This window comes from Astatotilapia calliptera, chromosome 16 (assembly GCF_900246225.1).
Source record: "Astatotilapia calliptera chromosome 16, fAstCal1.2, whole genome shotgun sequence".
NCBI classification, from domain to species: Eukaryota; Metazoa; Chordata; class Actinopteri; order Cichliformes; family Cichlidae; genus Astatotilapia; species Astatotilapia calliptera.
Window position 1 is genome coordinate 13,564,098 of NC_039317.1, and position 16,748 is coordinate 13,580,845.

At 41.0% G+C, this 16,748-nt stretch overlaps 2 protein-coding genes across 2 annotated transcripts; both read right to left on the reverse strand.

The window, feature by feature from the left end:
* Positions 1–179: 179 nt before the first annotated feature.
* On the reverse strand, positions 180–14,075 carry tfg (trafficking from ER to golgi regulator). The gene is made up of 8 exons (XM_026143996.1): positions 13,914–14,075; positions 11,589–11,802; positions 11,357–11,440; positions 7,707–7,853; positions 6,756–6,923; positions 6,492–6,638; positions 1,479–1,571; positions 180–1,372 (listed from the first exon to the last, which is right to left on the reverse strand). Exons 2-8 carry the CDS (start codon positions 11,770–11,772, stop codon positions 984–986), a joined length of 1,212 nt encoding a protein of 403 aa, XP_025999781.1. The 5' UTR covers positions 11,773–11,802; positions 13,914–14,075; the 3' UTR covers positions 180–983.
* Positions 14,076–14,584: 509 nt separating this feature from the next.
* On the reverse strand, positions 14,585–16,032 carry jagn1a (jagunal homolog 1a). The gene is made up of 3 exons (XM_026143997.1): positions 15,904–16,032; positions 15,301–15,353; positions 14,585–15,215 (listed from the first exon to the last, which is right to left on the reverse strand). Exons 2-3 carry the CDS (start codon positions 15,339–15,341, stop codon positions 14,753–14,755), a joined length of 504 nt encoding a protein of 167 aa, XP_025999782.1. The 5' UTR covers positions 15,342–15,353; positions 15,904–16,032; the 3' UTR covers positions 14,585–14,752.
* Between the last annotated feature and the right edge of the window lie 716 nt (positions 16,033–16,748).

Below are 16,748 nucleotides of genomic sequence, written 5' to 3' on the forward strand. Positions count from 1 at the left end.
ATTACCACAGGTTTCCAAATCTGTGCAGGGGAGAAGAATAAGAGATGAGCCAAACTTAACAGAGACATGAACTCATAAAAACCTCAGAGAGTCAGTGTGTTGAAGAAAAGACTGCAAGACATCACAGGACCAAGAGTACCACAACCAAAACATTAAAAAAAGGGGGGGGGGACTCCAAATGGGTCTCAATCATTTATTAGGTCAGAGAAATAAATGTTACAGTTTATACATAAACAACTAATCTCACTGAAGGAGCAATTTGATTTGATATTAGTAAAAACCAGTGATAAGAGAAAGAAAGGAATAGCTAGCTTTACTGGAGGTGATATTAGAAGCTAAACAAAAAGAAAAAGTCCTCTTCATGACACAGGGATCTATACCTCCCATAGGCCATCACTTAGCTAGTGCTCCCCACCATCACTGACACATCATTAATACCGACACGGTGGTGAAATTGATCAAAAAGAATAAAATAAAACATGACTAAGGGGTAACTTTTCATCGAGATAGTGTTTTATGAACGCATCTATGCTGAGGAAATTCAAGACAAAGGCTTTTGCTGTAAATGCAGCCTGAATGCTGATCTTTCTCTCGAAATGAAGAGTTACCATGGAAAGGACAAACAGTTTGTGCAACGGCCAGTTTTGGTTTTCCATGTGTGTGCATACAGACTGGTTACATTTTTTACCATGGCAGACACAAGAGGGCTGAGCAGACGACGGAACTGGAGGGAAAAGACGGGAAAAATAACACGAGGAGCATACACCGGGGCCAGAACAGAGTGGTGTGTTGGAGCGACAGCGTACAAACACTAACCATCAGACTCGGGATGGGGGTGCTTTTTTAATTTTGGATTTGATAATTGTACAAGGGTAGGGGAAGAGGGAAGGTGCAGGGCAGTAAACCAGATTTCTGCACCCACTTCAAACAGTTGGAGCCACATATAGGATGATGATGGGATCAGTAACATCTGCTATCTTATTTTACCGGTACCCAGGTCCCGGTTGAGTGTAGCCCTGGCCATAAGGGGGGCGGTTTCGGGCATAAGGGTTGGCAGCTCCAGGTGGAGGGGTGACAGTGTTGCCTGGAGGGGGGGTATATCCTGGGCGGGGCTGGAACCCTGAGCCGGGCTGAGAGTTGGGCGGCATGGTGTAGTTAGCAGGTTGGGAGGCCTGTGTGTAGTTTTGTGGTGGGAATGCTCCTGGTGGGTACTGCTGGGTGCCCTGAGGTGGATGGGTCTGCTGCTGCTGCCCACCCTGGAATCCTGCTGCTGGCGCTGCACCAGGAGCTGGAGCCTGCGAGGAGGGAGGAGCATAGTTTTGGAACTGCTGCTGTGGCTGTGGAGGGGCTCCGGGCTGAGGGTTGTATCCAGCTGTGAGAGGGGAGAGAGAATCCTTAATTCTCTCCAGACATAAAAGAAATCGGCTACACAGAACAGCAGCTACCCGTTTATCTGCTAGCATCACTTTTAATCTTACCAGGGTACTGCATACCGTACTGCTGCTGAGGTGGGGCACCTGGCTGCTGAGGAGGGTATCCACCTGGAGCTTGGTATTGCTGGTACACTTGACCTGAAAAGGTGGGGATGATCATGATCAGTGCCAAAGAATTTAATTTTGTCCAACAGCAATATGACCACTGCCTATTGGATTTGTATCCTCATCACCAGCAAGCGTGGAGAAAATATTGGACTAAACAGTGATGTTTAACCTTTATACTACGAACACTGCAAGCTGGCTTTCAAATCAGCTTCATGGTTTTTTAAGAGCATCTTTTCAACAGCTAATTTTGGTGTAATAGTGTAATTCTAACCACCATTATCACCAGGCTACCTCCACAGACATTTGGGAGGATTAAAGATTACGATAGACCTCAGATAATTGGATGCAGTTACAACAGCTCGAAAGCCCCTTGGTTGCATCTACACTTGGCTTTTTTTGTTTTGTTTTTGAGAGCCAATATTATCTGATCCACCCCAGACACACGTGGGACTATCTTCACGGAAACACCTGTGCATTGGGATAGAATAACACACAACTCCTTTAATGAAAACAGCTGGAACCACTTTGATAGAAGGATCTGTTGTTAATCTCCCACAGAGACTGCTCTGTGGCACATTACAGTAAAATCTGTCTTCGAGCGAGAGAGAAAGATGCACGTGCAGGAGCAGGCATAAAATAAATAAATAAATGAATAACACTGCAGGCTTGGAGACATAACCCTGGATTTTTTGCAAGAAAGAAGACACGTCTGTGTTTGCAGACAGTGACTTCATGGGTTTGCACCGCCTACGGACAAATGAGGAGAATGATCAAGTCTAATCATCCCAATACTTTACTTTAAATAGTAATTCTTACGAGGCCTTTAAACCTGGAGCATCGTCATGCTACACCCTTTAATACAGTCAGTAATCAGGAGTATATCTTTCATGACAGGGAAAGGTCTTTTTGTTATTGTTACTTTCATTTGCTCATTACATTTTCCATCGAATGCCTTAGAGTTCAGCAAATGTGCAAAAACTTGGCGAACAACTGTTCTCTCCCTTAACAAGGCCTAAATACTACTCCCAAATCTTTGGCCTGGCAAATAAGTAGGGTGACGACGCATGAAAAGCACAGCGAGAGAAGGCATAATGAAAGAGGGCTGGGTTCACTGGATTATTAAGTGCTGGTAAAAACTGGTGCTTATTTTCCACAGTTCTTAGAGAATCTACACCAAAGGAAAGCTCAAAGGAGATTTTAAGCACCTATCAGATTGTTCTGTACTGTACTGTCTGCATTCAAAAGTAAATCCATATATAACGACATGCTCCAGGCGAATTACTCCACAAAAAACACATTCCATACAGCACAAAGTAATGTCTGCTGGAATATTCAGCCTGAAAACTTTGGACTGGTTTGGGAGACACCTGACAGCTAAATGCTTAGAAGGACTAACTCTTTGATGTCTCTGTATAAACACCTCAGTGGTGTGGCAACCATGTGTTATCTTCTTACATGAATATTACATGTGTGGCGAGGCACGTGTGTGAAATTGGCTTCTCCTGTTCTCCTCGCCTGTAATCCATCATCAGAGTTATGCAACAGAGATGGAAAGATGCACGGCTGTCTGACCTCTCCAAGAGGTCAACCATCAGGGGTGAAAGATGTGATAGGTAGGCTGAAGAATTACTTTCACTTTGGCTGCAGGCCTGCTGACCTCTCCACTTGTCTTTAGGAGGAATAATGAGGTCCTATTTTTAAATAAACATTTCACATCGAACCCACATCTGCCCATCTGATTAAGAGTCTCGTGTAACTGTTCTGAGTCACTGTTACATGCGCACGTGTTTACAGTTTCTTTCTTTCTTGCAAAGATGTAAAAGATTTTTGCCAAGTGTCCATCAAAGGATAGCGTAAAATCTTTACCATCTGCTTATGGATCTTGTTAGCAGAATTCTTATGGTAACAAGTAACCTAGGTTTGCATTAAAAGTGAGCTTGAGGCTACTTTTAAAAAAGGCCACACATGCTCAGTTGGCATCTAGTCTCACAGATCACCGTTTTACAAACTCTTGTGCATTGACAGGCTGCTCTGATTTGCCTTGAGGCTTTTATACTAGTCTGCAACCGAGGACAGGAATAACGTGAGGGAAAGGGTTGACCGAAGGAAAAGAAGATGCCAGCCTGCTGCATGCAGGGCATAAAGACAGGGTTTGGAAGATCATTTCTGCAGCTGTTAAGAAGTTATTCTTTACTGATCTGTGGGAGCTTTCTACCTGCACAGCAAAGTTAGAGTGAAGCATGGTTAAAGTTTGCTCAATATCGTGTGACGTGTTGAATGAATCTCTTATAACTACCTACATCCAGCATATAGCTACACAACATCTAAATCTTTTTTGTTTGATGCACCCACACATCAGGCCTTCAGTGACACAACAATACACTAAAGCCCCCTCCTTGCGTTTGCTTTGGTTAATAGCAGATTACTCATAGTATGTATGGAAGATTCTGACTTTAAAATGTTTGAACCAAACTAGAAACGGAGAACGACTTCAAAGGAAAAGTCGTGGCTTGTTCTGAAACCAACACCTTTCGTTTACTTTGAACAACTGAGTGTCTTCTCTCCATGCTACTGGTGACCACAGCTACATATTGTCGACCAAAGCACTTGACTCCTCTCTTAATCTTCCTTTGACAAAAGGACAAAAAAAAAAAAAAAAAAATCCTGATCTTTCTGTTTGGTCTTCTGAATAAAACAGTGTGCTGCTGCTGCTGGCTAACCATCCCCACTCTTTCTCTTTTGGACCAGCTAAACTCTTATTATGCCCTCTGGATAGGTTCTGGTGCTCTAACCAGGCCAAACCGCAAACCACCAGCTAAATGGAAGTCATACAACTCGTGTGCTGATCTTCAGCGTAGCAGGTGTGGTCAGGAGTCTGTGGAGTGCCTGCTCAGAGTGAAAGTTACAGCTCTCACAGGGTGCAACATGAGGCTATTTCGTTGCTCCACTGGCCTGCACATCCAGCTGAGCCAAACCACAAGCTAAAAAACAACCCAGCACATTCGCAGCAATAAGTGAAACGATACAAAATGCTTCACCTCTGTGGCTGCACCTGTCTGGCTGCCTTTTATAACAAAAAAAAACAGGCCAGAAAGTGTTAAGTGTAAAGTTTGAATATGGAGTGAGAATGAGAACAAGACAGATTGGCATGTAAAACCAAATCCCCCTGAGAGCTTGATGCTAGAATGTAGTTCTGTTAACAAAATACTCCCCCCCCCCCCCCCCCCCCCCCCAAACTGCCTGGTATGTTTTGTTCATTTGTCTTTATCAAGGATGATTCAGAGTTAAAGACTGCACCGGAGAGAGCTACGATAAGGCGAGCTGAAAGATGAATATTAATTACATGGGGATGCTCATGATTACACTGTGTTTAAAATTAAACTAAATGTTAATTAGTCATTATAAAAAATATGCTATTTCAACTGCAGAATGGGTCTGATTGCCAAAAAAAACAAGGTCAGAGTAAATGCAATAATCAGTAATATGGGAAATGGAAAAAATTTATTATATGTCAATGTGAGGCACAGTACAGTCAACCTATGCAATGAAATCAGTGGGGCTCATTCACTAATGTGAGTGCAAAAAAAGATATAATAGTGTTATAGGCCCTATATTGCTTATATAGGGCAAACAATAGTGATGCCCTATACAAGGCGTGCTTTCATTCTTGCTCAAGATCAGCTACATATGCATTACATGTGTGTAATCCAGCTCCAGCCCAGCCCTGAAATAGATAAGTGGTTAGGAGCTTCAGGCTGCAATAACTGGGCTAGTGAATGCTCCATCACCTGAGACAGTTAAAGCGCTTTTATCAAAGTACGCCTTTAAACTGATCCATGATCACAAATGTGCACCAAGTGTCAAGAAAGTTTGTGGTTTCCATTTAGCCTGAACTGGTGACATGTAGGCAAAACCGTTGCTTATTAGAAGATGTTTAAAGAAAACAGCACATTAAAGGCTTTTCTTGGCTAAATATATTTCTTTTTTTATGTGCCTGTTTTTTTGGTTTGTGTTGGAAAACTGTTAAATATGACAGAAATTAAATTACTTGTCATTTGTGCCTGCAGTGTACGTTGCTCCACTGTTGGATGTTATTGTAATCACCCACACTGCAGGGCCTCTGACACTCTGTGCTCTGAGGTAATTTTTGCTTTGTACAAACAAATTTGTGAAAGGAAAAGACTGATGAATTCCACATTTGTGTGTGAAACGCTCCTACACGCCATTTAAAGACAAATTTGTGCACACACACACACTGTGAATGAGGCCCAGTGTGCTCTTTTAAATTCAATCATATTTCTCTCCATTTGATCTGTTCTGATCTTCCTCAATTCCAGAAATTTCCACTAGCTCTGGTCTACTGTGTTTCGCTGGCAGGATGAAAGCTAAAAGCTTAGTGAGCAGCAGTAACAGCTGGTGCATCCTTCCTACTCTACATCTTTACTTATTGGTAGATTACACACACATAACTCAAATCAGTGAAGGTAGACTGAAAAAATAGTTCAACAACACAAACTGGGATTGGGAGTACTTGTATTTAAACAAAGCAGTTAAAACACAATGTACATAATAAACTGACAACTGTGTGCATTTGCTTTACCTTGGAAAACCTGCTATATCCTTTCTTCAGTTTCATTTTTAGTCAGAACTACTCTTTGGAAAAGAAATACTCCTGGATGAGCTTTTGTCAACATATAGGCTCAGCAGGCAGTCGCATTTTTGTAAGGCTACTTTGGTGGCAAATTTGGAAAAACATTCTGTTTAACAGCACCACTATAAAAAGTAATTGCTTAATCTGCCACACTGCAGGGGCCTTTGACACCCCTGTGCTTATAAAGACATTATGTAACTGTGCTTACTTTTTTGGAGGACACATATCTCTGTCAAAGGATCTGTATGCTTTTTTTATTTGTGTATTTTCTACAGTAAGTGCGTGTGCACACATCTCACCATCCATGCCTGCTGGGGGTCCCTGCTGCACTCCAGCATATGGAGCCTGTGGCTGAGGGGGCACTCCTGGCTGAGGCGCTGCAGATGAGGAAGAAGCAATGCTGTCAGGGGTTCCTGAACGCTCCTCTGCTGCAACAGCTGGGGGAGCTGTACAAACGGCACACAAATGCACAGACGATCAGAAGACACGCAGATGCCTGATATAGAAACTAGACAATTAAATGAAATCAATTTTCAAAGATAGCATTTGCACTTCGGCTCTACCTGGGGCCTGGTCCTCGCTCAGGCCAAAAGAGGAGATGACATTCTTGTTGACCTCATCCTGGTTTTTTAATGGATCAAAGGCCGACATACTGGCTGCACTGACTGGAGTGGCCTGTTTCACTGTGGGGTCAGCTGTCACAACTTTTCCTTCACGCCCATCCACTGATTCTGGAAAAGGAAGAGGAAATGTGATGCTAAGACAACATTTTAGCTTGTTAAGATGCCATGGAGACAAAAGTGTAATAAAACGAATAAGGGTCTGGGTGTTTCTGACAAACTGCAAGTTTTCCAGATTACCCTTTTATATTTAACTCAGTTGATCCTTAAAGGCCAAAAACTATATGAGCATATTAGTTAAGAAGTAATGAAAAATATTTTAAAAACTTTTAATGTTGCAGCTTACAATATTAAAGCTTTGGTCGCAGCTAGGATTAGTCGGAGAGACCTTGTTTTTGCTCAACATGTGCGCATATGTGGGCGCGATTGACCACACTCGGGCTGGACTGATCTAGCATGTAACAAATTTAGAGTCAAACTGCAGACAAATATTTGTTTAAAAAAAATTTAAAAAGTGTTCAATTAATCCAACAGTTACTGACTCCAGTAAACCGTCTCAGTTTGGTGCCAATGTCTTTGCGGGATACAGCTCTTATAACGCCAACTACAATACTGTGGACTATGAACCACTTTTATTAGTTAAGGAGGTCACGCAGTCCACATTACCAAGATTATAGTGAGTCCCAGAGATCTAAAAGTAGAAACTATAACAAAAAGAATCACAGAACCACCCGGTTGTAGAGTTGCTAACGACCCAGTGAGTTGTTCATAATATGAATTCGTGTACATGTTTAATTGTTTTTTCTATGACTACACTATACTGCATTTGGCAAAAGGCTTATATTATATAACAAGCTTATATATAGTCTATCGTGTGTGAGTGAGTGTGCTTACCACTGTCTGGGGCTGTAGCAGCCAGACCAGGCTCTGTCGGGGGCTCCAGGGTATCAAGGAGGTTGTTGACTTTATTCCTGAGCTCAATGAGCTCCCTGCGCAGGTACTTTACCTGACTGGACTCCAAAGGCCGCGGCTGACCATTAACTGCAGATAATAAGATGAAGAAATCAGAAAACTATAATTTATTTCAGTAATAAAGCAGAGTAAAATCTTCTCCATCCGCGCTCCTGTTGAGCACTTTTAAACTACAAAACTCCCACCGATTTTGTTAACTACTGAAACTGCATCTTATTCATTGTGATATCTTACTGTCTAGGACTCCTTGGTCATATAAATCATGGTTTGGATGATAATCGAGAGTAGAATATCTGGGTCAGAGTGGACTCTAATGCAGCAGAATTGGCTCACACTCTCAGAAACACCAAAGTTCCTCCAGACTTATTAATAAAACTGTTTATAAGGATTGACGCCTGACAATAAACTCATGTGGTGAACTTCACATTATGCACTGGACGGAAAATCACAATGGAAATAAATAATTAAAAAATGCCTGGCAGCTAAGAGGCCAGTCAAAAATAGCTCAACACATAATGGTAAATTTAAAACTATCTGACTTCTACACTCCAGTTGTTTGGAAGCCAATAAGGTATCTGCATGTTATGAGTGATGATCTGTTGGCTCCATAATCTAAATACCTGGGATTACTGGGATCATCTATCACATGGTTACTTCCACAAAGCCATTCACAACGGCTGCTGAGCTGAACAGGAATCGCTGTCACCCCACCCTGACAGCAAAGCATTTAACTAAGAATAGAGCCGGGTTGTTGGCAATAAACTGAAACCTGCTAATCTGCAGGAAACATGTGACAAACCTCTTCAAAATAGTCAACTCTATATGCCCTGTACCACATCTTCTCACTGACCAAAGAGTGAAATTTCCACTGCAAAAGGAATGAACTGGACGTCGCTCCGCATTCCTCTCTCACACAAGTTTCTCTGTCTGACTGAATAATGCTGAACAGAGACGGATGGGCTCATGAGGCACTGTGCTGAGACGCAGGCCGTCATGCGATTCCAGCTCCTCTCCCTGCCTCTGAATATCAACACATGTTGGACGGTGTAATTTCCACGTGAGGTCAAGACATGCGATTACGAGCCAGGGCTCTGTTTTGATTTGTAGGAACTTAACCAACTTTTTCTCTTTTTTTTGAGAAGAAAAAAAAACCCCTTTCTGCTTCCAGCCTAATAATAGAGGCTACAGCAGGAGTGACTGAGAGCAGAGCACAGGAAACAACATCATGTTGTTAATACAGTTTAGACAGTAGAGAATGTGTGCTGATGCACTTCTAATGTTGTGAAAGAGTTTTTTAATGACAGATTTGATGCTGGTTTGCTATGGTTACGAGTCACACTTTTTCGCAGCTGCAAACACCCCAAAGTTTGACTTAGAGTAAGCTTAAGGTGGTACCCAATCATAACTATTCCAACATGTTCATTGGATATTTAACACACTTCAGTTCACGTCGCTACTGAAAACTTACTGACTTTTCATTGCCCTGGAGCAACTTTTTCACAAAAAGTACTTATCGCAAAAACATATAGACAGTACTGCTACACAGTCCACTCAGATGAGGCATGCCTTCCTGTCTACAATTCAGTGAGCAAGCACGCAGTTGACACTGAAGCACAATCAGGTGCTCCAAGCTTCAAATATTTGTTGGTTGTTACGGTCCAATCTCCAGAGCCCAAAAACAGTATTGGTATGCTGTTTCTAAACTGACAAAACTCCAACACTATTTAGTTACAGCCAGGAAAGACAATCCTCTAAAACACAAGCCAAACACTGGACACAGTGTTGTGTTAACAGAATAACAAAACACCTGTACTGTAAAAATGCCTCCCCAAAAAGTTTGATTAGTGAAAGAATCAACTTAAAATTTCACAGGCTCAGAATATTCCTTCTCTTACCGCCTAGCATTAATACACAGCTTTGCTGTGACTGAAAGAAAAATAAATCTGAAAATGTGGCATATCTGATCATATACATTTCAGTCAGCAAGGATTATCAATACACTTCAGTATAAGCAAAAGTGTACCTTTTTTCCTTAGACATAAGAATAATTAACTGATGGCCTATTTTAAAAAATGCATTTTTATTTGTAGTGTTTCATTATGGATTTAAAAACATTTTTTTCCATGCATTCATCAATTTCTACTACTAATCTGAGTTAACAGTCTAAGACCTCTCTATCCAGTTCTCCAAGGGGGCACTGTGGTGTTCTCAAGCAAAGCAAGGGCCATCATCTCTTCAGCATGTCCTAGGATCTTCTACCAGTTGGGCATGCTGGAAACACCTCAGAGGCATCCTTAAAAGAGACTGAGCCCCTCACCCCACCACTAAGGGAGGGAACCCATTTTGAACACTTCTATCTGCAGTCTCATCCTTTCAATCACTATCCAAAGCAAGTGGCAATAGGGGTGGGAATATAGATTGACTATTACGATTGTAAAATATTAAATATTAAATATTACAAATAAAATGTATAATTTAAATCTTAAGCCTCCTATTAACCACAAACCTGTAAACAATGAGGCTAAAACGTGTACGGCAAAAGCATGGTCGACACAGCCAGGCTTTCTTAAACCGAAAACTCTGATCCTTCTGCTTCAGAGAGGAATAACAGCTAAATCATACTCTGAGCTTGATGTTTGGGAAAAAAATAATTAGGAAAATTACAATGCATACAGCTGATTTGAAATTTAGAACTCTGAACATAACCTGCTTAAGGTTATGTGTTCAGCATATTTACTATAGTGATATATTATAGAAAAATAGCCAAGGGCCCTGTGATAGGCTGGCAACATGTCCAGGGTGAGCCCTGCCTGTTGCCTGCTTGTAACCCTGCATTGAAAAAAAGATGGATGGATGGATGTAGCCAAGTTAAAACAAAAAGAGAAAAGAAAGAATAAACTCACAAACAAAACAAACTCGCCTAAGCCCATTAATCTCAATGTTGAGTACACCTCTTTGATCAAAGTCCACTTTTTTACCATTTCACTTATCTTAATCATACTTTGGGAAAACTAACATACTAAGTCCTAAAAAAATCCCAGAAATTTCATCACAATGTTTTTACTACTGACAGCAACAAGGCCCGAATAACATGTTAGGGTGAGGCATATTGGCTGGTCAGGTAACTGATTATTCAACGAGTTACACCTGCTGAGCTACTGAATGACTGTGGAATTATCTGGGCGGGGCAATGGTTTAGCCCAACAGGTTGAGGTGGCGACCCATAAGCTATAAGGTCTTTGCAGAGGCTCTGGTTCGAACCTGCTCCAAGCTATTTTCTGTCAAGAATAACTGGTACAAAATACACACATCTACTACCTGTCATAGTTTTGTTTGTTAAATCGGTGCTAAGAAACAGTGATTCCAAAACAAATTAGTCAGAAGGGAGTGTAGATCATTTTCATTTGGACAGTAACGAGCTGAGGTTTACTGTGTGGAAAAATAAGCTAGACTGCCCTCCAGTGACTGGCTGCTGTAACAGCTGAAGTAAGAGACTAAACATCTACAGCCTTGAATTCGTCAAGGCAAAAACACGCATATAGTCCATAAGAAGAAATGTGTTAATTTCTTACCAAACAAAGTCAGTTTGAGTATTCTACTACACTGGATGGCGAATGAGAGGTCAGAGCTGTCAAAAATGGTAATGAGGTCATCATCTGTAAACAGGAAATGGGGACAAAAGATGATTAACTGCACAGCAAATTGTCACTTTCAAAGAAAATATGCTGAGATTACCATCATGAAGTACACTTGTCACCAGAGGATGACCGGACCCTCACAGGCCTTTTCTGTGTCCTGACTCACCTTCATCCTTGTATTTGATAGTGACCTCGTCGTTACTCTGCAGCTTTCCCCTGAAGACACGCTGCATCATGAGCACCAGCTCATCATAGGTAATGTCTTCATTATGGATGGGAATGCGTCGGATGTCGTCACCCAACTGGGCTTTGATGATCAGCTTCCCGCTCAGGTCCAGCTGGCCGTTCATGGTGCCGTCTGACCTCTTCTGCTCCCAGCACTTGACAAAGGTAGAAGAGAGGTGTTCACACTTTCAGTGCAGCCCTGAACTCTTCTAGGCATTACCCAACAGGGAGTGACACACAGTCACACTGAACACTGGCCACTCTTTAACCTTCCAGCTCCTTAGTACAAAGTAGGGTTGTATAATTACTCAAATTTGATTTGCAATTACGATTTATTCTACAGTTTTTAGTGATTATCAAAGGCTAATTCAGATAAAATAATTATTGCGCCACATTATATTTTTATTTCCTTTTAACCCTCTTAAATCATTCTCTGCTGGGAAACTATCCAGAAACTTCCCAAACTGCATGTGTAAACAGAGCTGGCGTGAAAAGCAAAACATATCACACACCAAGGCAGTTTATTTTCATTCATTTTTATAATCTCTTCTCTGCAGGGTTCAAATGGAAATTTATTGAAAATGCAAGGATAGCAGGAGCAGGCTAAAAACAGTAACATGGAAAAATGTGTCATAACATTTTTTTTTTTTTAACTGTGTGAACATAAGAGCGCAAAAACTACTTAGGAGGTATGCATACTGCAGTGCCAGGGCACCACTAGTCAGCAAAATGGCATTCACAGCAACATGTATGTCTAGCTTATAGAACAGAATATATAATTATTAGTTAAGCCCTTTTTAAAACTAGGTCAGAATAAGTAGGTCAACAGTATAGCGCTTTTTCAAGTCACAACCAGTCATCCACCCATTCACGCACTGGTGATGGCCACAGCCACCCTGGGGCGTACTGACAGAGGTGAGGCTGCCAGACACCGGGCCCTTTGATCACCACCAGTAGGCAACGGGTGAAGTGTCTTGCCCAAGGACTCGAACTGGCAACCTTCCGATTACAAGGCGAACTCCCAACTCTTGAGCCACGATCGAGCCATAACAGCTGCTGTGAGAACAGTCCTATGATTACATTAATATGCCGAAATTAACAGCTTGTCTTCACTGTCACAAAGCTCTCTTAATGTTGACTGAGGCCTGTTTGAAATTACACACAGAACAGGAGCGCTCCTCCCTTGACTTAAATGAAAACCATGTCACTCCAGAGTCTAAGGGTCAAACATCTTTATGTGAGGTGGCACCGGCTATAGAATAACAGACCTCCTTGTAGACTTTGACCCAAAATATCATCTCTTCTGATAGGAGAAAAAAGCTTTCAAAGCCATTTGGCGAATCATATAAATGATTACAAAGTAATCGCAAATTAAAACCCATTTTACTCATATCATACCGGTAAAACAGATATTTCTTTGGGGGGAGGGGGTATGTAATAAGAGGCCTGCACTCATTAAACAAGGTGGGGTTTACACACTGTGTTAAGTTAACGTAAACCTCATCGTTCGTGTACAGTCACGAGTTGGATTAACTCTGACGTTATCTCCTGATGTTGTAAGCTCAGCAATATACTCTTTCTGTCCGGGCCAGATGAGTAATTGGCTGGATGCTAGGGATTGGGTGGTAGCTAACGTTTAGCGTACAGTAACATTTAATGAGTACGACTGGGGAAAAAAATTAAACCGAAACGGAGTCTATCAAGTTAATTTCTAGAGCTCTGGAAACAAATCTTAAAATATCACAGAAGCGAAAGTAAAACTTTTATATAACGGCAAAAGTCGCAGTTATCTATCAGTGGCCCATCAACAAACAGGACTGACTGCTAACGCTTTTTAGGCCGTTTCACCACTGCCATTGCAGTGTTTACTGTATACGTTACGTACACTTAAAAAAATGAATGATCTGTTTAATTTCCTGATGTATATCTGAAAAAGCTGGAATAATAACACTTAGCTTTTCCTATATGACAATGAGTCGTCAACAAGCCGTTTCCTGTGTAACTTATAACAGCTCTACCTATAATAGAGCTAGGTAAGAAGGTATAAACTGATAATTTCCCTACTTCACCTTACATAGACTCGATCAGATCATTAACTGACGAATCTTTTGTTAAACAACTCCCTCTGTATCAGTCTCGACACCTGTTTGGACGAGCTAGCGTAGCGTTAGCTCCCTGCGTAGCTAGCTAGCACCACAACAGTCCGTAATAGCATAGAAACTGCTTTGTAGTTAAATTATAACATAACTCGAAGTAATGTTTTTACCTGAACCAGACGACTTGACCACGATGTATTTCACGGGTTTCCCCAAACCGTGAAAATCTAATCTATTAGCTAGCCTAGCTAGACCCGGGCAGCAGCATCAGGAAGTGTCCTCCAGACTGTCAACGTCAACCAGTACGTGCCATTCAGTGTGCGCAGCCGCAGACCGACTGGAACAAAGTGCGTTGAGAGCCTTCACAGAATTTCAGCCATCACCTTGAGCAGCGTTTATTTATTTACCTTTTGAACACCGGATAGCTAAGCACGCACAGAGTCTGCAGTAAAGCGAAGCTGGTGTTCTCGTGCTGCAACAGAATATCTTAAAAACAGCAGTGCATGCAGATACTGTGAACGCGCCCATTACAAAAACCAAACAAGAAAATATCATAAGAGGTAGACTTAACATACTGAACAAATAAACACATGGCAAAGCATATTGTTTAACAGTTTGTAAGTGTGTGTGTGTGTATGAATAATTGCTTCAATACTGTAAGTATGAACATTACATTTTCTTTAAATCATAGGAAGACTTTTTTTTTGAGAGAGACACCAACATTATTCTTTTTTTCTTTGATTGGAGAAGGGCTGAAGTCACAGTGACTGGACTCCATTTTTATCGCTGGTGCTTTGGATCCCAATCCCAACCTAACTGTGTGTGCAAGAAATCAATCTGCTGCTTTAAATAAATAAGTTTATTGAAATGAACAATCATTAGCTTTAAATGAAAATCAGGGATGCAGGATGAATCATATTACATAATCATGAAGACTAAGGAGACATAACTCATGTATTGAAAAAAAAAACACAAGTTTTGTCCATTCACAGCTTTAAAAAAAACTCCATTATTTGTTTTTCTTCTCCTGAGTAGCATCAAACCATGAATCCAGCAGTTTTTTCATGTAGTACAACTGCCAGCCGTGCACTTGAGCAGCAACCACTATAGCGACGTATGCAGCAGTCACTGCAGAGCAGCCAAAAATGAAGCGGAAGGCTTTTCCTTGACGGAAGAGCTGCTTTGCTACAGGAAACATCTCCATGCCACCATATATAAGAGGTGCAAAAGAGAACAGCCCTGCACTGATCATTGACAGGACCAGGTAGCTGATGTTGTTCTTTGGGAGGGACAGGCTGCTGAAGAGCAGAGGGAAGATGCTGAGCAGATAGGGGTACTCCCACTGGTACGGCATGGACACAGTGTCCTGTGACACAATGTTGAAGTGGCTGACGGTCACTTGCGCCGCCACCAGCAGCCAGATGAGAAAGTGGACCACGTTTAACTTCCGTATCTCTGACTTCAAGGAAGCGCTGCAAAAGAGAAAAACAGACCATCAGACTGCAACTCAGAGATAATGTTCATATTTATTGACAAATGCCAAACATAGATACTTGCTTCATCTGGTACTGTGGGGCCATCCTTAGTTTGTTTTTCATGTTTGGAGAAACCTGTTAATGCACAAGACAAATAATGTAACATGCAAATGACAGCAACCAAAGAGCAGACACTCCTAAAAAAAATGGTGATTTCATCAAATTTCATTGGAATATTTAAAATCCGGAAGACAATCAGGGTATTAAAAGGCATTTAATATTTAAAGCTGCAAAAGGACAGTTTTTTACATTCGAAAGCTGGAACTAACTGGTTAACCAGGCAATGTGACAGATTTAACCTGCCAATGTCCCAGTGTGCGAATAATCAGCCTGGTAAATGCAAGGACACCGCGAGGAGAAAGATAATAGAGGATACAGATTCAGCGATAGTCATAATAAACGTCACCGTTTCCCAGCTCTCACAACATGATGCAAACAGCGATTCAAACAGAAAACGGCCGTTTTCGCGCAGACTAGTCGGGCTGGGATTTGAAGCATTAGCTGCTACTGGCTAACCTAGTTTAGCGTTTACTTTGGACAGATACGTTTTGTACGTTAGTCTAGCATTTTTATTTATTTATTTGTTATCACAGGTAACGATAGTAGCAGAGTGAACTTAGCTTACCGATGATGCTTACACCTGACTTCTTCAACGTTTGGCCGAGCCCCTTGTTTAAATTTCTATCCAAAGGAGATGTGCTGAGTGAACATCAACGACAGCTTTAAGCATGCGCACTGACGACTGACAGCCCTCGGCAGCATCAGCATCTTCTTTTCACGTCACAATCAATAGTTCTGTTATCTGATACTCTTTATTTGGTAGTATTGGTTAAGTTAATTAAGTTGATTAAGCATGATTGTCGCACTCTACAGGGCTAAAATACCAATTTATAATGTTTTTCTGCAAAAACGAAAAAGACGCTGACTTTAAGAAATTTGATTACATGTAAAAATTTCAGATAATTTTGTTACATAAGTACAATTGAAAACGTAAAATTGAATGGAAATTGGTCAAATGAAATGATTGACTGATTATGATTGATTGGTTATCTAAATATAAATTATCTCATATAAATATTTACAGACTGGAAACCTGTCTAGAGCGTAACCTGTCTCTGCGGTTTTTTTGTGTTTGTTTTATTGTTTTTAAGTCACACTATTAGATCGAAATTCAGTGCTACAAAGCATAATTAATATCGATGTTGATTTTCAGGCAACAGTTCTTGATGAATACACTTTAGGCATCCTGATATATGCAAGGCTACATTTAGTAAATTATATTGATACGATGTAAAGTTTATTAAACCATGAGGGTCAAGTGGGTCAAATATGTTAAGCCTATAAAACTAGATCTCATGGAGGTGGTAAGTAAATGGCAGTGTGATTTTTTTTTTTTTTTACTCATATTTCTCTTCAAACTTTGATCTCTTCCAAAAAAAATACACATTTTCAGGATAGACAAAGGATATG